Source organism: Dipodomys spectabilis, unplaced genomic scaffold, assembly GCF_019054845.1.
Source record: "Dipodomys spectabilis isolate Male_0828 unplaced genomic scaffold, ASM1905484v1 ptg000059l, whole genome shotgun sequence".
NCBI lineage: Eukaryota > Metazoa > Chordata > Mammalia > Rodentia > Heteromyidae > Dipodomys > Dipodomys spectabilis.
In genome coordinates, this window is record NW_024870736.1 from 3,173,110 (window position 1) to 3,196,073 (window position 22,964).

Consider the following 22,964-nt stretch of genomic DNA (forward strand, 5'->3'; position numbering starts at 1 on the left):
TTATAGTATGTAATTTGACTGTAGTGTTGGAAATAAGATCAACTTTGTTCTGACACTTAGAGAACCTAAAATTTCCCTCTTCATCACCTAGTTTGCTGGGACATGAAATTTATAAAAACAACCTCTTCCTTTTTTTTAATTTTTGTTGTTATTGGTTGTAGGGCTTGAACTCAGGGCCTAGGCCCTGTCCCTGGGCTCTTTTGCTTAAGGCTGGCATTCTACCACTTTGAACCACAGCACCATTTCTGGTTTTCTGGTAGTTAATTGGAGATAAGAGTCTCACAGAGTGACTTTCCAGCCCAGGTTGGTTTGAACCACAATCCTCAGATCTCAGCCTCCCATTTAACTAGGATTTCAGGCATGAGCCACTGGTGCCTGGCTTTCCATTTATTTTAAGACCTCAGTTTTTTAAAATTGTATTTCGTGTTTGAACTACTGTAATTTAATAAGCATTCTGCTTATGTTTACATAGTTTTGTTTTTTTTTTGTTGTTGTTTTTTTGGGTCCGGTCGTGGGGCCTGAATTCTGGGCCTGGGCGCTGTCCCTCAGCTCTTCAGCTCAAGGCTAGCACTCTACCACTTGAGCCACAGCACCACTTCCGGCTTTTTTCTTTTTGTTTATGTGGTGCTGAGTAATCGAACCCAGGGCCTCATGCATGCAAGGCAAGCTTTTCTACCACTGAGCTACCTTCCCAGCCCCTACATAGTTATTTAACTCATTTATCTTTTCAGTCTGATTTTCTAACCCTTACCTCTCTTTTCTCCCAAAATCTGTATAAAAACAAACAAAAAGACCCTACCTGCATCCTTTCTATAAAGAAAAAGCTGCTAATTTCAAATTTTTAACTAGATTACACAGTTTGCACACATTTGGCTTGTCTTAAAGTTTGTATTTCATGTGTTTCAGAAGCAGACAGACTTAGCTTTCACTAGTTCTTAGAATAATACTTGCTGCCATGGACTAATCATTTGGCAGGTCTTTTTTTTACCAAAAATTAAGAGTGAGGGAGAATTTAAAACCTGTTTGTTTCATTAGGGAAAAGGAAACAAAACAAAACAATACAAAAACTCTGGTGCTTAATGCTTTTCATTGTAAGTGTGACATTAAGGTCCTGAGTTACTGATTTGATGTGATTTTTGTATAGTTGTCTACTTTTCACGTGGAATCATCAAGATGACTTCATATTTTTATTGACGTCTGTGTGTCTATATTTTTATTTTCTTTCTCTTTTGGATTGTTGATAAAATAGAAATTCCTCTCTTGAATACAGTAAAACACATTGGAGAAATATGTATTTCAGAAATAAGTTTGGCAGTAAATACCAAGTTTCTTGAGTATAAGAATATATGTAAAATAGTTTTTTATTAAAAAATTACAAATTTGTACTGTTTTTCAACTTTATGATTGAGTAACAACTTAAAAAAAACCAGAGAATGTGAAATAGAATAAATACTAAATTCAATATTAGTTTCGTTTTCTACACTTCTAAATTAAGAAATGTCTATGCATAGCAAATCTCAATTTAATGTTTCCTAGATTATAATGTTTGCCTCCTAAAATGTCAACCAACATTTATCAACTTTTCTTGGGTTCATTCTTTGAGAAAATAGTGTTAGTGAATGCTTTTTTATTGGCTAAAGCAACCAACCAACAGACATTAGTTGTGGGTATGTTGCATCCTTTACAGAAGTTAGTTTCTCGTGAATGCTATGTAAAATGATGACATTTCTTTCCATTTGAAGAAAGACTTATGTGCTTATAATTTCCTCTTTGCATTTGGAATCTTTGAGTCATGTCATGGATTAATTTGGTTTGAGATAGAAAATGATTGAATTAAAATATAGGAGTATATTCAGCTGCAAATGAAGCTATCCAACGTTGGAAAGAACACATAAAATAAATCAAAGATTAAAACTGCCACCAGTGGAACTGGAACTTGGGCAGCTGGTGACATAAACTGGTATTAGCACTGGCAGCACAAAGAAAGTAATCTTGAAGGAAGTAGAACCAGATCTGTAATAATTTCTCTTATGTATTAGATACAAATAGTTTTTCTTCAGTGTCAGATTTGCATTCTTGTTCAAGAGATGTTATCCCCTCACATTGATTACTATAATGTCAAGAAAAAATTTTAACTTATTTTCATCTTAGTTTTTTATACCTTAAATCTAGTAGTTTGTAACCTAAGCAGTTTAATTTTCTGATTTTTTCACACAGCTGTGTAATAGCAAATATCCAAATGTATCTGTAGCCCTAGAAATCTATGTAAGATGCAACACACGACTCTCCTAAAACACTAGAAAGATGTGGAAGCCTCTTGCTCTGTGTTAAATAAGCCACAAGCAAGTTTTCCAGATGTTTCCTTAGATGGTCTGTCTTCAGTTTCAAATTGAGAAGATATATTTGTCATCAGTTAGGCTACAAGTGTGGATGTTTGGAAAAGGAGACATTTGAGTATCTACAAGTATGAAGTCATGTAATTATCTAATTACTTCAGTTAAGATTAGCAGAGAAAACACTGGAGAAAGGTAGGTGCTGGTAGCTGTCAAACAATGAATGGGGAAAAGTAGGCCAAGGAACAGTATCTTAACTATTTATGCATAATATTTATAAGTAATATTTATATTTTTCATAGAACCATACCTTAGAAAAAGAGCTTCTGAGTTGCTTACTCTCATTGCATATTTATAAATTTATATAACTTTTTCCACACTTAAAAACTCAGGTCCATGGAATTGTTCGGCGATCCAGTTCATTCAATACAGGTCGAATTGAACATCTCTATAAGAATCCCCAGGCTCATATTGAAGGAAGTAAGTAATTTTCTTTTTCTAAAATATCTATCTTCAGATAAAATGTTTTCAAATGTCATTTTTCTCAAAGTCCATTTAGTTACAGTTTTTCTCTTATAATCAGGTATGTCCTACACACCTATTGTTTGCTATCCTAGGACAGTCTTCTTGGTTTGCCTGTTGGAAGAATATTGGATAAATGGTTCAGAGACCAAGAAAAGACAGCTTTGGTGTCCTTGTCTCCTTATGTAGGAATGGTTCAATTTTATAAGAATACTCTTCCTTTTTTTATATTTGACTTGTTTTACTCCAATTAATCAGTCTTTGGACATTTAATTAATTTTAGAAATAATTTGTGAAGACTGATCTGAGTCTGATGACCTTATAATGATCTGCTGTACACATCTGTCTGGATTTGAAGATCTTATTATTTTTATTATAAATTTGCTTGTTTAAAGCTGTGTAGTTTATACAATGCAAACACAGTATTTTCTTATTTGATTATATATATATATATATACACACACATATTTATTTATCAATCAACTTCTGAAGTTGATAGGGAGGCCATTTTGCGTATTAGGAGATGGAGAGAGACTGTGATTTTGACAAGATGGCAGAGCTGGGACTAGGTCATAGGATCTTTAGCTCCAAGTTCAGCTTAAATTACTTAGCCAGTTTTTAGCTAACAATATGACACAGACAGCTTGTAATTCACAAGTAATTTTTTTTTTATCATTCCCAAGCCCCTGATATTTGGGTTATTATATTAGTGGTAAATTTCCAGGAAGATGGTCTAATTATTTATAGAAAAGACTTCCTTCTGTAATATTTTAGTCATTAAGTGTATTTTTCTTGAAAATTAGTAAAGGCTGAGTATCACTTATCTAAAATGATTGGAACAGTTTTTTTTGATTTTTGAATTATTTCAGCTTTTAGAATATTTGCATATATATGTATATTGTATATATATATACACACATCTAAATATTTATTTAAATGCATTTGTTTTACATATAACATGCACATAACCTGGATGTATTTTGTGAGTGTGTATATGTGCTGGTGTTGGGGATTGAACTCAAGGCCTGGGCACTGTCCCTAAGCTTCTTTTTGCTAAAGGCTAGCCTCAGCTCCATTTACATCTTTTTTTTTTTGATAGTGAATTGGAGATAAGAGTATCATGGACTTTCCTGCCCTAGGCTGGTGTGGAACTACATTCCTCAGCTCCTCAGCCTACTAAGTAATTAGGATTATAGGAATGAGCCATTGGTGCTGTATACAGAACAGTTTCATAGTATGGAATTTTCCACTTGTGGCATCATGTTAGTACTTTAAAATCTTTGAATTTTGAGTACTTCAACTTAAATTTTTCTCTTTTTTTTTTTTTTGTAATACTAAGGGTTTGAACTCAGGACTTCCTGATTGCTAGGCTGTTATAATATCACTGAGCCATACTTCCAGCCCTGTGGTTAGTTGTTTGAACAGGGGCTTGTTTCATGCCTGGGCTTCCCATTATAGTTGAAATCACAGGTGGTCACTATCATATCCAGCTTCCTTTCTGTGAAGATATAGTCTCTTGTACTTTTCTCCCTATACTGGACTAGTGCAGTTATTCTCTCATTCTTAGCTTTCCAAGTAATTAGAATAATACACGTGAGTCACCAGCAAGCACCCAACTGAGTGCTTCAGATTTTGAGTTTTTGGATTAGAGATTTTCTTATTTTTGTGCATAGTAAAGAATAATACTACCACTGGATCTAGATATAAATCAATATATAAAAATAATGACTATCAAGTTAGCAAATCATCACTGTATGTGACGCGAATTCTTTAAACTAATTACGTCTGTGTAAGGATCAGCCAGATTTAGAGCTTTACAGGCAAATTGTCTTGTCTTACTACCTTAAGAATATCATAAAATAGCTTCAGGATTGATTCTTATAAGCACTAAAAATTGCTAGATTAAAATATCTTTCAAGCTACTGGGGAAGTGGGGAAGGCCAGCCAAATAAAAAGTGAGATCCTATCTCAACCAACAAGCTTGGCATTGTGGTGTCTGTTATCCCAGCTACACAAAGATGAAGGTCTGAAACCAGCCCTAGGTAAAACCTGGAGATTATACCAGAAAAATAGCGAAAACAAAAATAGCTAAGAGTGTGGTGCAAGTGGCAGATATGAGGCCCTGAGATCAAACTCAAGGACTAAAAAAAAGTATCTAAATAAGAAGTATCAAATTTAAAGCTGTAGTTTCTATTAGCTGTATATTATAGATTTCTTTAGAAGTTATACATTATTTCAAGATTTTTATTTGTTTAAATCTTATGTAATAACTTCCAACCACTTGGAGCCTTAAGATATAATATTATTTGTATAGCACCTGTCATATTATGATCTATATGAGTTTGTACTAGAAAGCCTTTAAAACATAGATTGCATATATAATTTTTCCTGTAGACCCAGAGCCATGTCAGCATAAGCTGTTGTCATTGTCATGAATTCTCTGGCTGTGTTTTTGTAATGTTCAGTGTTTGATTTGTGTCTGTTGCTTCTCAATACAATAACAAAACCACTGGTACATGGGCAACATATATATAGTATAATATAGAAAATATATATACATATTGAATATATAACATATTAAATATATAATCTTTTGCCTCAACTTTTTGAGTGCTGGTAACCAAAGCTACTGTTCCTGGCAAAAGTTCAGTTTGGCATTTGGTTTTCTTGCCTTTACAATACATGTTTCAAAAGCTGAATCTCTCAATTTTTATTTATTGTCCTGTTTTTAAATCCTGAAGACATGAAGTTGCACTATGGTGATCTTACTGACAGTACCTGTCTTGTGAAGATCATCAATGATGTAAAACCTACAGAGATCTACAATCTGGGCGCCCAGAGCCATGTCAAAGTAAGCTGTTTTCATTGTTATGAGTTCTCTAGCTGTCTTTTTGCAATACCAGTGATCCTAGACTTCAAGTTTAATCTTCAATATTAATTTGATTAATACATTTTAATAAAATCTGATAGTTTTTTTCAGGTGTCGTCTCTGAAATTCAGTAGCATAATAAATCTTACTATTGGAGCTTTTGTTTATTTTGGCTTATTCCTTGAGCTTGTCAGATGGTTTTGCTGCCATTTTCCATCATTGTGAATAAGGTATTCTTATAAAATGCTAGAAGATGTAACTCAATAAAACCTTTAACATTAAGTTTTGTGGTGGCTATATGACAGACTGAGAGAATATTTTTTTCTGCCCTAATGGATGTTAAAATTAGCTGAACTAACTTTTTGTTTTGAATAGTAAAGATTAATGGAAGAAAGCTTTTAGCCTCTTCTTCCTCAGTATGACTTCTCTGTGCTCAGATTCTCAGGTATTGGGACTTTCTTCCTTACTCATTCTTTCTGGAACAAATCACAGTATACCCAAGAAGCCCTTCCCAGACTTAAGCATCTGCTTGACTCATATCTTGGTGGCTGTATTATATTGTTCTTGGGTGAATGAAATCTGAAACCAGAAATCATCTAGATTTTATTTAGATTTTTTTTTTTTTTCACTCAGGAAGGTGTGGGACTTAGAAATAAAAGCAAATAACTCCTAAGTTAAAAAAGCAGAAACCAAACCAGTCCAGAAAAATCTTAACAGTTTTTATGGCTTAGTGAATAATTACACAGTTTTATTTCAAGGCATATGTAAAGTGATGTTTTTCCAGTTTTGTGTGAACAATGTAAAAGATGTATACCTTTGCTCCTTTAAGGAAGAAATTATGAGCTTAATCTAATGAAGTATTGCAATAAACTCAGTCTTACAACAGTAAATTCAAAAAGTGAGTGTTAGTCCTTATAGTATGTTTTTCTCTAAAGTGTTAACCTTGAAGAATGTCTAGGAAAAACAATCCCCTCTTCCACCTTTTTTCGTTCTGAGGGTTGAAACCAGGATCTCACACATGCTAAACACACACTATATTAAAGCTGTACACCTAGCCCCTTTCACTTTCTTAATCTATGGTAATTCTGTCTTATATCTAGGTTTAAAATTTGGAAAGCATCACTTTTTAGGTTTGAGTGGAGCTGTTTTGTTGACTGATTTTCAGTGTGTTCTTCCATTTTGAAAGGGCGTCATGTTTTTTTTTGTTACTGTTGTTGTTGGTGGTGGTCATGGGGCTTGAACTCTGGGCCTGGGCACTGTCCCTCAGCTCTTCAGCTCAAGATGAGCGCTCTACCACTGAGCACAGTGCCACTTCCAGTTTTCTGGTGGTTTTTTGGAGATAAGAGTCTCATGGACTTTCCTGCCCAAGTTGGCTTTGAACTGCTTTCCTCCGATCTCCTGAGTAGCTAGGATTACAGACGTGAGCCACTGGCGCCCAGCGTGTCATGCTTCTTCTGTTTGAAAGTTTATCTCTTCTCTTCCCTATGAAGAAGTAACAACTCTGCCATTTCAGGAATGATGGCTTCATTTTCTATAATTGAAGCAGTCAGCCTGTCTTCTCCATTATGATTTACTGGCTGTGTTTTGGCCTTATTGATCAGCCATGACAATATCTTTCAGACAAAACATAATAATTTGGAATGAGTACTTTGTTATTCAGTTTCCCTGCCATTAAGAGGTTCCCTTTTTTGGTGTGTGTCTGTGGTGGTGCTGGGGCTTGAACTTAGGGCCTGGGCTCTGTCCCCAAGTTTTTTTTACCCAAGGCTATAGCACTTTACCACTTGAACCATAGCTCCACTTCTGACTTTTTAGTGGCTAATTGGAGATAAAATTCCCACAGACTTTCCTGCCTGGAATGGCTTTGAATTGTGGTCTTCAGATCTCAGCCTTCTGAGTAGCAAGAATTACAGGGAGGAGCTACCAGTGCCTGGCATGAAGTTTCCTTTTAAATTGTAGGTAGTTTGCTACTTCTAGAAGCTATAAATGAGCATGGTGAGAAGATGAGGAAATTTCTATAAATTTTCACTTATATAATCCCTTCTCTGTCTTTTCTTTAAAAAGTTAAAAGCATGTTATATTTTCTTTAGTCAGTGAACACACTGGTGTTTGATACCATTGTATGAGGAATATTGATTTATAGAAATACTTCTAAATTATTACGTGTGTGAAATTTTATGTTCTTGTAGTTTTTTTTCTCCTTTTCCTAAAGGAACGGTGCTTTATGAAGCATTTTGGTTTGTAAGGTTGTTTAATCCTTTCACATATACTTGTTCAGTGCATAGCTCATTCAAAGTACTTGTACCACGCATGGTATAGTGGAAGGTTGGGAGATATATGAAGTCTACTTCTGCTGAAGAGGGTTTCAACTTTAATACGAGTGTTGGTGGCAAGTGCCCAAAGCTGGCACAGAGTCTTTAAGTCTTTAGAGTATAGTGAGGCGGGAGGGAGTATCCATCTAAGGAATGATGGATGATGTCAGGGTGCTATGATGCATGGCTCTAGTCTTGAAACCTATGGAAGGAATGTATAGCTATAGTGGAAAACAGTTGAAATAGAGATAGTAACATAAAGCCAAGAATTAGAGGTGAAGAAATTCATGGGCAATATGATAGGCGTTTGTACGATTAACTGAGCAAAAAAATATATTGAAGAGGAAATGTGAAAATGGTCTAGATAGAGAGCTAGACTATGTCTGGGAAGTCTTTGAGTTTTGAACAGGGAAGAAATATATTCACACTTATGTCTTAGAGGTCATAATCTAGAGGTGCCACTGAGGAAGACATTGGAATGAGGACAGCATTAGAGAAAGGAGCAAGTAGATATAACCAAATGTCTGGTGGGGCTTAACTTCTCTGCCCACTAGCTGTGGTCACCAGGGAGGGGGGAAAGCTCCACGCTCAAGGTATCAAATAATTGATGGAAATATACAATATGTTTTTATGTAAGTATTTGAAGAACACTTAGAGCAAGTCATGAGGTTGTTAAAATATGTTTGATGCTTAAGAGAAGTACTCACCCATGCAAAGTGGAGAGACTACAGAATGAACCTATATTTAGAGAGTACCAGGAGGAAGAGTTGGGTTGATGGCAGAAATGAGGGTGAAGAAAGTAGGTGGAATTTTGTCTTGAAGTTGAGAACTTAGGCCATATCAAGCAGGAGGTGATGAGTCTAAAGCAGAGAGGATTGAGCATAGTCACTGGCAATAGAGTAGTGGCTTTTACCTCTATTTTTTTCTCTTGTATTATTGGGAGTAGAACCCAAGATTACCTGCTTTTCAGCTATATGCTGTACCATTGAGCTACATCCTCTGTCTAACATAAAACTTTAAAAAAGGTATTAGTAATGGCACAGAAAAAGCCAGAACACAGGAGGTTTATAAGTTATGGTATAGTGAGTATCATGTAGAGTGAGTACATTATTTTCTAGAATTTCCTGCTGGAAGGATGAGAGAGAATATGATAAGTGAAGCTCAGATCACCATCTTCTCTAGGTTGTTAGGCCTTTCCCAAGAATATTTCAAATTTTAGGTCCAAGGTAGATATGAAAATTTCCATCTCTAGAATGGTACATGCTGACCCTAGCCTGGGGCCCACATGTAGAGAACCATTGTTCTGTTTCAGGGTTTTTGGTTTATCCATGTAGAGTATTTGCCTTGAGTGCATTTTTGTAGACTATCTTCTTTTAATGTATGAATTTTAGACTTCCTTCTTTTAATGTATTAACTTCCGTATTTGATATGAAGTAGTTCTGTTATTGGTTAATGACAACATAAGCTCCAAAAATCTAAAACAATGCCTTCATTTAGAATGGAAAGACGAATATAGCCACAATTAGCATGTCATTTTAAATCATATTTTGCATACTTTTGTTCTTGCTGTGATCAAAAGACAAGTTGATTCTTTTTATGGGCAATTTCCATGTGGGAGGGCATTGGGATAATGGTCCCGGTACTCACTCTGTGTCTCTACCAGGCAGTTGGGATATGCTGTTCTGCCCCTAGTCAGTGTTGGGAGTTTTAGTTGTTTTTTCTCTATTAGCTTATTCAGAAATTAAGATGGAAAAAAACATTTATTACAATGAACTTCTTTGTATTAATCACCTTTGTAGGATTAACTGTGTTCATAAACAATATTTTTAATTAGAAAAATTCTTATGGTAGGATGCTTGTAATGAGAATAATAAAAATAAGTATTGTTTGGTTCTTTTTGGAAGACGCTTCAAACACTGCATTTTATATTTAATTTTGAATCTGTGACTTTTAGATTGGGCGTTGTTTATGTTGGCTTCTCTTTGGGTGGTGTAAAAGTCTTATATCACTCTCCCAGTTAATTTGATGTGGGCTATGGTATGCTAAAAGCAAGGAAAATAAAATAATAGGAAGTTGGTCTGGTTTCCTGTAGGAAACCCATGAAGAAAAAATTGGTTCTTGGAATGAACCCATAGCAGTCTGGGAAATACTGACTGAAGACATTTTTCTGAATATAAACAGAAAAATTATGACTCACTGAATAAGTCATTGAGAGGCTGATTTGGTCTTATGTGGGAGAAAGTGAGAGATCACTGAAAAGTTCTAGTTATTAAAAGCAGTTAAACCTAGTATGATGACATCATCTAAGTAGGAATAAATGACTAATTGTAGTCCTGCCCATTTTGATAGAGAAGATGTTTTAGGAACTTGCTTCTTTTGCGGTTATTATTTTTATTTTCCTTTGTAAATAGTGTTTCTGATCCAATCAACATTCACTATTGTTACAGCTTTGCCTTTGTCCTATTTCTCTTAGCTTTTTTGATAATCTGAAGTCATTCTTACATTCAGAATTTTGGCTGAGATCTTTCCACAGTGAACATATCCATAAATAATATTCATCTCACAATGTCATACTGGAATTGCCTTGCATCTATTCAAAGGTATGAGAACCAGGCAGTTATGGAATATTAGACATGTAAGGAAATAATAATTTAACATTACTTAATAATTTATTATGATTTTCATTTCTACAAATCATCTACTCAAAGTCATATTTTGCCATTACATTTGTTATTATTGCCAGATCCAAGGTTAGAACACAGATCTTCATATTGTGTAATTTACAAAAAAAAATCAATAAAGAAAATGATTCTTTCTACCAGAAGCAATTCTGATAGAAATAGTTCTCAGTAATTACTGTCTTTCACCACATAGATAAATTTCTTCTTATATTCATTTCTTTCCCTTATGTATTTATTGGAGATAGAAAGTCGCAATTAGTTGTGAAAAGTGTTTTTAAATCCCTTGTCTGTGTTAAAGACCATTGTGTCTTTCTTTAACTTTGTCTTATTCAGTATGAGTAAGTTTACTTCTCTCTTCATTACTTTCCCTTTCAATTCTCTATTACTTGTTTAATCTAATTTAATTTAATTTTATGACAGCAAGGAAGCCTGAGTGCCTCAGAGTAGGAGAATGGGAACTGAAATTTCTTCACACATGTATGTGGTACCAGCTAGCAGATTCTGAACATAGTTGCTTAAAAAGAAACAAGCCTGTATAAAGCCTATATAGTTCTCCTTGAGGAGACCTCAGGCTCAGGAAACTGGTCACAAAGCAGATTGATACAAGCCAAGGGGCTGGTATAGTAGTGATCAGGCACCAAGTTAGAATCATAGGGAGGTGAGCAGAAAAGCCAGTACAGGGAACGGAGTTGGGACTGAAAACAGACGTGGGAATTAAATTAGTCGGTCCTGGAAAAGTGCCAAAGCAATTTAATTACCTAAGCTAAAGAACTGACATTCCAATGGCTTTTTCCTGGAGGTTCTTAGTTGAAATTTATAGCTTGATAGCTATTGTCCAAATTTGAACTTCTTGGATTCCCTAATTGAGAGGAGGGAAAGTGACTAAATGCATTGGGAGAATTGCATTATGTTGGGGAAAGGCAAGTGTCTGTGGCTGAACATCTGGTTTAGTTCCTGGCTGACCCAATTATGGAACAAAACAATGCTGCAATAACAGTGGCCCTTTACTGTGCAATTATAGCAAAGGTGGGAGATGGCTTATTAAAAACAGAGCAACATTAGAGAGGGATTGTTCTTTTGTGTTCTTAATCATTCATTCATTTATTTTGGATCTTGAGGAGCTTGGAAAGGAGGTGTGAATAGACAGGAAAATCAAACAGATGGTAGAGAACACACTATTGCTATTAAAAGGAAAATCTTTAGCTTGGATCAGGTCTTGGCCTCGTGGCCCATATATTTGCATGGTAGGGTTCATCATAACAGCATTTGTGAATCTGGCCATCTACCTCTCCTCTCTGGTGACTTCCTTCTACTGAGCTCTAGGTAGGATGTGGTGGGGAAGACTTCTTGTCCTGCATCTGAAATAGGGATAGACTACAATACTATGGGGCAAAAGATGATTTATTCTCATGTGAATTCTCAAGTTCACGCAAGGGCTGTCAAATAGGGGTGCACATTAGAATTCCTGTAACATACCGTGAAACTTCCTGCACTTCAATCATCCCTTCTTTACACTCCAACAAACAACAGAGACTTGGAGTTTTCTTTTGTTTTAGATTCTGATAGCATCATGCGCTGGTGTCATCATGCACTTGGGCAGGAAACAGCCTTTCCAAGGCTCATTTTCTTATCGATGCAGTGAATCACTTATGTTACAATGTGATTTTTGTCTATGGGCTTTTGTGTTTGCACTTGAGTGTAATAGTCTTTCTCTAAGTACTACTTATCTCATTTTCTTGAACAACATCAAGACAAGGCCTTCTTGACCATTTTATTTGTAGCAGTAATGTTCCTGGAAATGGTGGCACTCCAATCTTGAGGGAGTAGCCAACAATAAATATAGTTAAAAAGGAGAAAAGGAAATACCAACTGGATACTTCTCACACCTCCACCAAGAGCTCTTTGTACAGTTTAGGCTAACAGATGCAGGTTGTCCAGAAAAGTGGAGGGATTAAGGATACATGGTTAATGTGTCCATCATGGATGCTTCTGCTTTGGATGAAGCCTGCTATTTGTCTCAGCTGCTGTTTGAAATGTCAGGCCAGACTGTTTCCCTTGCTCTAATGTCAGTATTTCCTACCATTAGCTTGTGTGACATATTCTAAAGAGGGGAAATGATGTTTGAGGCTCTTTTTTTATTACATGAGTGATAGAATTCTGAGGTGGCAAAACTCTTGGCATTGGCCCAGTTCAAGTCTTTGTTTTACAAATGTCTTTCTGAGGTTGCCAGTTGATGGACAGCTATGTTCTTTCTAGTCTGAAACCAAGGGATGATGCTAATTAGTCTGTGCTACTAACCTGAGAAGACCAAGAATAAGGGTGGTGGGAGGGAAGGTGTCATTGAACTATGAGAGAAATTTTACCTCTCTTGTCATTTCCATCATTTACAGTGAACAATAGGTTTGAGTTAATAAAAACATTTTTTTCTTACTAGAGGGAATTTTTGTAATTAATACCAGATAAGTAGTATTTACATAGCTAGGAAGTTCCCCAAATACAACAATGCAAGGTACACGATGATATCAAGCCTTTGAGGAAATCATCATATTATCAGGTATAATTCTCTGATATGCTCAGGGCAACATCAAATATCAAATTATTCAAATGATAAAGAAGCATTGAGCAGAAAGCTTTACTTTGGTAAACAGCAAACTTGGAAACATGAGAATTTGTATGATGGGTTTGCACTTACACCTAATATCAATATCCATGTATACTGTAATGTCTGGTTCTGGAAATCTTAGCTTCTATGGGGGAATTGAGTGGTAGTGAATGGAACAACATTGGGTGTTTGTAATCTTATGTGATTTAATTAAGTAAAGTTGTGAGTTTGCTTTTTGCTACAAGCCAGATTTTTTTCTGATCAGTTCTTTTGTCCCCTCATCTACTGGCAGAGCCTTATGATATTTAACGTACATAGTTGTAATCACAGGTTATTAGAGAGCAAAATTGAAATATGTGATCCTTTTCATTTTATATTTTAATATTTGTGTTTATAGTACACAAATTGCTAATATAAATATGGCTAGTAAGTTCTGTGGAGCAAATTTGACACCTTTATGTCATATTTGTAAGGTGAGAGTGTATATTGCTAGTGAGTCCCTGTGTGTCATCTGGCTCAAATTCTTCTTAGAAGCTTGAGATTTGAGCAGTTGAATTCAAATCTAAAGCCACTTAAAAAAGTTCTTTATAATCCATTAAGAATTTATATGGGAGAGTTTTTCTCTTCCTGTTCAGATTGTTCTGTTTTATTAGATCTATGTAGTATTGTAATTTTGATAACAGTTATAATGTTTGGAACTTTGGGATTAGTGGACCACACAAAGGTATGTTTGTTTGATTTTGTACAATTAATGTATTTACAGTAGTGGCTTGTTTACTAAGTAAATCCTAAGTAGTAGTATTTTAATATAGTAACAGTTCTTTTTACACATTAAACTAAAATTAATACAAATGGCTAAATCTGCAAGTTTACCTTTATATCATATCCTAAATATATTTATTAATAAAAATGGTGAGCAAGTAGTAAATGTATTGTGAGTAAAACTTTTAATAATGAATAGAAATGGTTTTAGGATTGCTAATTAAATGAGAATATGTAGTTTGTCTAAATTAAAGTATAGACAAATAATTGTGTATAAGTAGGCAGATATATCTGCCTACTTCTTGAAGTTGTGTACAAATAAGGAATTAAGTTTAACTTTTTTAAAAAAATGACCTAATAAAGCTTGGTTAAATGTGATTCCAAGTTTATTCTTTTAGTATAGGTAGAGTTTATAAGATTTCCTTTCTTAAATTTAGATTCTTAAACTTGGAATAATAAAATAAAATGAGCCAGGCACCTGTGACACATGCCTGTAATCCTAGCTACTCAGGAGGCTGAGATCTGAGGATCACGGTTCAAAGCCAGCCCGGGCAGGAAAGACGTGAGACTCTTTCTTATCTCTAATAAACCACTAGAAAAATAAAAAACGGAAGTGGCTCTGTGGTTCAAGCGGTAGAGCGCTCGCCTTGAGCTGAAGAGCCCAGGGACAGTGCCCAAGCCCAGAGTTCAAGTCCCATGACGGACCAAAAAAATAAAGATAAAAAAGTTAAAATAAAATAAAATGAAATCTTTCTTAATTTAAAGTCATTAAAGGCATCATAATTTCTCTAATAATTTATACTATATATCATTAACTTACCTTATCAATGCCAGCAAGAAAAAAATTGTAATAAAATTGTTTTAATGTATTAGATTCCCATTTTTGAAAAATGTACATAGGATTTGTGTGTGCATGTGGTGTGTGTGTGGGGGGGGCTAAGTGGGGCTCTCTCTCTCTTTTTGGGAGGGAGTCAGGTCGTGGGGCCCGAACTCTGGGCCTGGGTGCTGTCCCTCAGCTCTTCAGCTCAAGGCTAGCGCTCTACCACTTGAGCCACAGCGCCACTTTGGCTTTTTTTTTCTTTTTGCTTATGTGGTGATGAGTAATCGAACCCAGGGCCTCATGCATGCAAGGCAAGCACTCTACCACTGAGCCACCTTCCCAGCCCCTCCCCCTTCTCCCCACCACAGCTGTCAGCTCTACCATTTGAGCCACACTTTCATTTTCAGTGTTTTTCTGGTTAATTGGAAATAAGAGTCTCTTGGATTTGTATGTCCCTAAACAAATCATCAGGTCTTAGCTTCCGGAATAGCTAGGGTTATGGGTATGAGACACTGGTACCAGACTTGTTGTTTTTTTAGGAATGTCACGCAATGTATGACAGTATAGTTTAGAGATGTTAATTTAAAAAGTATGCAATGAGTCTGATTTTGCTTTATTTTCAAGAAACTGTATGAAGTAGTGGTTTGGCATGTTAAAATGACTTGAAGTTCTTTAGAAAATGTTATATTTTAAGTGATGCATACTTGTTACAGTCTTGATGATTAAATGTTTACAGAGATAATAGTCTCGACTAATTATGCAGATAGGTGTGGTTTGAACTCATATTGTTAGCTAAATTTTTATTTTAACTTAAAAACATTTGAAGTCAGCTAGCACCTGTGGCTCACGCCTGTAATCCTAGCTACTCAGGAGGCTGAAATCTGAGGGTTGGGGTTCAAAGCCAGCCTGGGCAGGAAAGTCCGTGAGACTCATCTCCAAATAACCAGCAGAAAACTGGAAGTGGCCCTGTGGCTCAAGTGGTAGGGCTCTAACTTGAGTTGGAGAGCTGAGGGACAACACCCAGACCCAGAGTTCAGGCCCCACCACTGACTAAAAACAAAACAAAATACTGTTGAAGTCCTTATTTTCTCTGATGTATCAAGGTCAGCTTTTTTCTTAGTCTTCTCTCTGCTTCCATCCCTACTCAGCTTTTTAGAAATCAGTAATATTGACAAAATAAAACTTTAACCTTTAAAGGATAGTTTATGGGACTGTTAACGCATACCAATAGTTTTGACTGGAAAGAACTCCTCTCTATCTTTTTCTGTGGATTAATCGGTATAGAGGATAGTTTTGTCTGTGCTACCATTCCATATTTCTCACAGAGTGTGTGTTTGTGTGTGTGTGTGTGTGGTGTACACGTGTACGTGCATGTGTACATGTGTATACTTTTGGCACTGAAATTTATTAGGACAATTCAGAGTCTAGCTGAGAGGTTCTCTGCTGTGCTCTGATAGATTTCTTCATCTTCCCTAGAAAAGAAATGTTTTAATGTTTGATAGTGGTTACCCAGTTACTACATCACAATAGTTAGATATTATTTGTTTAAATGCTGTGAGTAGTTTATTTATTTGCTTGATAATAACTAATACAGAAGTATTTTGGTTAAGTAGTCATTTAATCCTATCTCTTGACAAGATAGAATTCAATTTGGCAAAAAAGTAATTTATTAAAATTATTTTAAGTTACTTTAGATGACTTTTTGTTTTACCTTTTCTTCTTCAGTGTAACTACATCAAACTTGATACCCTGATTAAATTAATTTAATTAAATGTTAAGTAATGTACCTTCAGTAGATTTTTAGTTTTGTAAAGTTGCTTCGCAGTGGACATAATAGAAATTCTCAACAAACTCCTGCACTTTGTTGTGAGAAGCAAATTGTTCCTGAAGCTAGCTTCTTTTCCCCTTTCCAAATGACTGGCATTTTCATTTATAGAAGATGTTGTGCTCGTTCATACACATAGATGGCAGCAAAGTGTTACAGACAAGGAAGGTCAACCCTGTAGTTAGAATGAAAGATGAGTGACAATACAAACTTGACTTCCATCAGTTCAGCTATAGTTAAACCTAAAATAAGAAAGAAAGCTACTATTGTTAACACATGGTATAGGAAGGAGAATGAAGAAGGCTATGGGAAGCTATAGTATACTGAATTCTGGACAAGTCCAAGGTGGGAAACCTTAATCTTTTAAGGTATGTCATCCATGCCTATAAGATGATTGAAATCAGTTAAGATAATGTGCATGTCAAAACAAAGATATAGTGAAGGCTGAGGGGCGGTAGGGAAGAGAGAAGTTGTAAAAGAGAAACCATACACAAGTTTCAGCAGCAAGTAATGGACTTGCTGCCTGCGGGTACTGTAGAGTTTGGTCTGCCTGTCTCCTTTTTAGTTAAGCAAGTTACAAAGAGGAAATGTCAGTCCACGAATCAAGCAAACATTCCATGGGAACATTTGCTCAAATGTCAGCATTTTAGAAAATAGAACTACAGTCTGTTTTGGCCTAGTCCTCAGGCTGGAGTTGCTATTAAATTCAGAAGTACAACTATATTTCTTCACAGTGCATTTGCAATTAACAAGTCACTTTATGTCTTAATTAGCATTCCTACATAATAACATTTAATCACTACAAAGACGACAGTAATCATTATAATTAATATTTAATATGTGTCTGCTTCTGAAGACCTTTCTGTGGCTTCTTCTACATCAAGTCATTTTCAAGTTTTAGAATTGCATTTGGTAGAATCAAAGAGGAAATAGTATTTGTTAGAGACTTAAATCTGAAAGTTATTTATACAAAGGCAATTTGCAATGTATCCGGGTCAGTCAGAATGCCCCAGTCTCTCTTAATGCTTACAAATATATTAGGGCTTCTAAATGCCACTAAAATCATAGTAATGTTGTTCAGGGAAACATTTTTCCTACCTTTAGATTTTTCTGTTGTCCTTTCATGTGATTCAGTACCATAGACTAATTTCTGTATCACAACATGATTCTATAGATAGATGCATATATAACATGCTTAAAGGAAATACCTGGCAAGCGTCTTTTGTGACAGCAACTTATTTCTTACAGAATTATTTTCTTAGTAAATATGCTATCTTAACAACCCTTTCCTTCATTTCTGAGTTCAAAAAATAATACTTGATATAATTTATTTCTCATACGAAGGCTTACTTAAGTGTATGTTACCATTTACCCTCTAGCTGCTTCATCCAAATAAGATTAGAAGGGAGTGTGGTTTACAAGGGTGAAGGTAGTTTCCAGCATCATTCGCTGTATACTGTATGGGCCTCAATGGTGGTTTAATGAAGCATAAAATGTATTCTGAGTATTGCTTGTTACTTAGTAATAATTAAAGCATCATATCTTGTCATATACCAGTAGGAAAAGCTACATATATATGAATTTTTAAAAACATTAGTTGTGTTAACTTTAATTTGTATGCACATACAAGTCTGTGTTACTCTGATATTTCCCGTTTGGCTATGTGAACACAAGAACTAAGACAATTTTGAGTTTTAAACATGAAAATTTTTTAATGATGTAAGTTTTTAATTGATTTGACAGATTCATAAAAGATAAAAATTTCATCAGCATACATTTTTAAAAACCTGAAATATAAGATGCTTGAATTTTCCCAAAAATATCTAATATGTATTTGTTAATTGACCTTACATTAACATTTGTTATTTGAAAATGACTTTTAACCAGAATATTATGTTTTGTGGGTAACTAGGTACTTCTTTTACACTTTTAGCCTCGGCACAGCTTTGGTGTAGAATGTGTGCTTTTTCTTAGTAGTAGAATAGTACCATACAGATTATTTATTTGACCTTTTCATTGGTAGGTTTTATGAAAAGGATGAGATTGCAATACCACTTCCTCCAACTGCTTGGTTTCAAACGAATCATATCCCATGTAGCCAAATTAGAAGCAATTTGTATGCTTACTAACAGAACATTGTTCTAAAACTTAAAGAAAAAAGCAACATTGATGTTCTTAGGATTAGCATGCATACATTAATTTTCTTTTGATAATTTATAAATATTTTGCACAAATAACATAAATGTTGAGTAATAAGAAATTTAAGTTTGTTATAATCCTTTAAATGGATTTTGAAGAGGATGTACTTTATACATAATTTGTGATGCATTTTTGAACTAGAAAAATAGACTTTATGTGTTGTAAAAGACTTCAGCATTTTATAGGCATCTTATAATCAGTTTTAATTTGTGATGGCTTTTAATTAATGATGGATTTGCATGACTAAATATCACTTAAATTTTGATATTTGAAAAATTCCCATAGCAACTTGGCTGGAATAACATATTTTAGTTCTCTTAAGTTGACTGCAATGTATTTAAATAACATTCCAGTTGATCAATAAAGTAGATTACACTGTATTGTTTGGAATTATGCTACTGTATTATTTGAATTTATGATTCTTAGTTTTTCCATCTTAGGGCTAATTTTACTCTATTTTAGGTTACATTTTAAAGTAAATATTATAGCAGATATTTAAATCGATACATGAAAGACATCACAGAATTTATTTTTTATGTGACCATTACTTTTCATAAAACATTAATGATCAATGGAAAAATTAATATAATACAAATATCCTAAAGTTCATTTGAGGCCACAAAGTTAGTTGCCTGTTTTTTTTAAATGGATGCATCTGTATTAGTACTGAATACCTTAATCATAACTATATTGTCCTTATTTGTATTCTTTGAGGATAATTTCCTATAGACTTACTGGTCTTGGGAGATTATTTTATATCTTCAGGACATACTCTCTCCAGGCCCATCTCTCAATTTTTTACTGAGAATTTTAGTTGCCAAGTTAAAGCATCTTATATGATGATGAATCTTTGTGGCGTATCTTAATTGACACAGGATCCAGAGACTAATCCATAAAACAGATAAAAGTCACCTAAGTGGGAACTATTAGGCTAGTATTTTATCTCTTACATGTGTCTCTGAATTTTCATTCTTCTCTTCTCCTCTCTTCTTTCCTCTCCTCTCCTCCTCTCCTTTCTTCTTCTCCTCTTCTATTCCTCTTCGCTTCTCCTCTTCTCTCATTTTTTTGTATGTTTCCAATCAATCAGATTCTGAAAGAATTTGTAGATGAACAATTTGATTAAAATTCATCTTTATAGCACAGATTTCAATAAAAGCATTTTAGTAAAACTTTGACACTTACACATTATCACTTTAATAAAGGAAGGCCTAATAATGCTTTCTCATACGCTCATAAATATTTAATGGAAACACCGAAGATAGAAATGGACATAGGATTTTGTGTAATCATGCTCATTGCATTCTTACAGACACTACTAGTATAATTGAATTTTTATGGAAATAAATTCTCTGAATAAGAATAACATTTTAATGTGCAAAACAATCATAAAGTCCTATGATTTAATAATTTACTTTTCAGGGTTATTTTATTTTCCTTGCTGTAGTAATTTTAATTCCAGATGTTAGCACATGATATTTTGTATAGTTCCTTTGTCATGTGTTTGAGTTATTAAAATATTGGCTTTGTGATCATCCTATGGAGTATCTTGAATTTTCATTGCTATTGATACAGATTTTTGTTGCTCTCATATACTTTTTTTTAGTTCGATATTAGTTAAACTTAAAGACATATGTTTGCTGTCACATATCAGATCCCTTACTGGAAAATCTGCAGTTTATTTAAATTGTATCATGACTTTAGGCCTTTACAAATAAATTCATAAATAAAATTCTTTGTTGCAAATACAGATATCTTAATGAAATATCAGTCTAATGATAAAAGTGCTTAGTGTAACATTTAAAGCATTAGAGGGCTAAACAATGAGTTTCCCCTCAAATTCACAAATTATATATTAGTGATACATAATAAAATATATAATAAATAGGGATAACTACAAGGCTGACACATGAACTAAGAGTTTAGGTAAATTTCTTTAACCCAGTTTTGATTCTTAGATTCAAGCCTCATTACTTTACATTTATGCTAATATATTGAAATATAAAGCCTTCCAAATTCTAGTGGGACATTTTGTAAATGCTTGTGTCTGATAAGAAACAAGTTATACTAGTCAGAATCTTTATACTTTTATAAAGGGAAACTTCTGAACTAAGCACATATCTTCTCTGGTCTTTAGTTTCCTCATCTGTAAAATGGTATATGAGGCTTTAGACAGCGAAGAAAAATTACATTGTATGGTTTCCTAAGCCTCTTTTGTCCCCAGAATTCTTTGATTCTGTGATTTGCCTTTAAATAGGTATTATGCTAATCAATATAAATTACACATCCTGTTCAAATGTAAACGTAAGTGCTAATATAACCTAAGGATGAAAGATTCACACAATCTCTTTAAAAAACTATTCCTTTTGGGAACCATTGACAGAGTTTATTATATAATCAGTTTCTGAAGAAATATTTAAAATTCTTAAAAGTAAGTTTATACTTTCTTAAACATTTAGTGTTGAGTAGTAGAAACTCTAGAATGGAAAAAGTATTATTCTCCACCTGATGAAAGAACAAATTATCTTTAAGTGTTATATATGTAGTGGTAACATTTCTACCATGGGAGTTTGTTATTTAGCAGACAATTAATATGTAATAGTTCTCTGTAAAATAGAAATTTGAATGAATATATTGATTTTCTGAATAGTATGTCCTGAATTTTTAGCAGGTAAATAAATAAATGTTTATTTCCATAAATTGTATACCAGTGTTGTTTCTACATTTAACTCTAAGTAATAATATTTTTATTTCTTAGAAATTAAAGACAATTACAATAGAATCTGTTCTGCACCAGATTTTTTCTTCAGGGAAAACCAGAACCAACATTCAGGTTGTGGTTATGGAACTTGTGTTTATTTTAAGTAAATTTCATTCAATAAAAAATTTTGGACATTTCAATTCAATGAATTACATTGCTTTTTTTTTTTTGGAGGAAACTAGTTTGGGGGCTTAGTTATCTTAAAGTATGTAGGATAATAAAGCCAATATTGGGAGTTCTACTGAACACATGTAAAATAAGTGTTTATGATATGAAATACAGTGGTAGACTACAGGTACTCATTTTAGAGAAAGGTGGAAAGCATTAAGAATAGGTTTTTAAAAGATAGTATTAAAATTAAGAAAATCAAGGGAAGGGATAGGGTGGAAGGGTGGGTGAAATTGTTAAAAGGGGTGACATTGATGAGGAGCCACTGTATTCATAAACGGCTCTGTTGAATGGCAACTCTTTTGTACAACTATTTAAAGAGAATAATCTATATATAGATATTTAAAAAGGGATATTATGATTTCCTTAGCATAATACAACATAAATTCTCCAAAAATTAAAATTTTTGATTTTTAAAGGTGTTCATTTATTTATTTTTTGAAGTGTTAAGAATCAAACCCAGGGTCTCACACATGCAAGATAAGCACTCTTCTACTGAGCTTTATCCCCAGCTCCTTATTCAATTGAATAAGAATTGCTGCTCAATTCTTAGGGTTTATAAAAGTCAAAGGAAAATACTCTAATAAAAATTTCTCTCTCTTTTTCTGTCATTCTCAAGTGAAAGATTACAACACTATTAGACTTGTTTACTTTTAGGTCATTCAGATTGCAGTTCAGTTTAGTGGCACTTTGTGCAGTCTAGTAGTTTTTAAAGTATACTCTCAGTTTTAATTGTAACCTCAATTAAGGTATTTGAGATATGTACTCTAAGTTTCTTATGTTTCCTTACTTACCTTGAGAAATTTCAAGTTCTATGCAAGGTTTTCTGTAAATATAACTCAAATAATCATGCAAAAATTATATTTTTTCCACCAAGAAAGAAATTACCATATGGAGTTTAAAATGTTTCAAATTGAAATTTCAAATGCATAGGTTAGTCTTTATCCTTTGCTATCTCTAGTAAGAGCTCAATTATATAAAGTAGATTATTTTATATTTGCAGCATTTTTCATTATTTACAATTACAAAAAGTAATTTATGTAGAATTTTTCTTAAAATTTTTGTAAATATTTTTAAACTTGGTTTTAAAAGTATATTTTGTCTTGCTTTTGGTAG

At 34.0% G+C, this 22,964-nt stretch overlaps 1 protein-coding gene across 1 annotated transcript in view; it reads left to right on the forward strand.

The window, feature by feature from the left end:
• The window catches only part of Gmds (GDP-mannose 4,6-dehydratase), a 552,983-nt gene that overhangs the window by 101,958 nt on the left and 428,061 nt on the right, over nt 1–22,964 (forward strand). The window contains exons 3-4 of the mRNA XM_042680355.1: nt 2,726–2,813; nt 5,597–5,706. Coding sequence (XP_042536289.1) covers nt 2,726–2,813; nt 5,597–5,706 — 198 coding nt within the window. The remainder of the gene's footprint in view (nt 1–2,725; nt 2,814–5,596; nt 5,707–22,964) is intronic.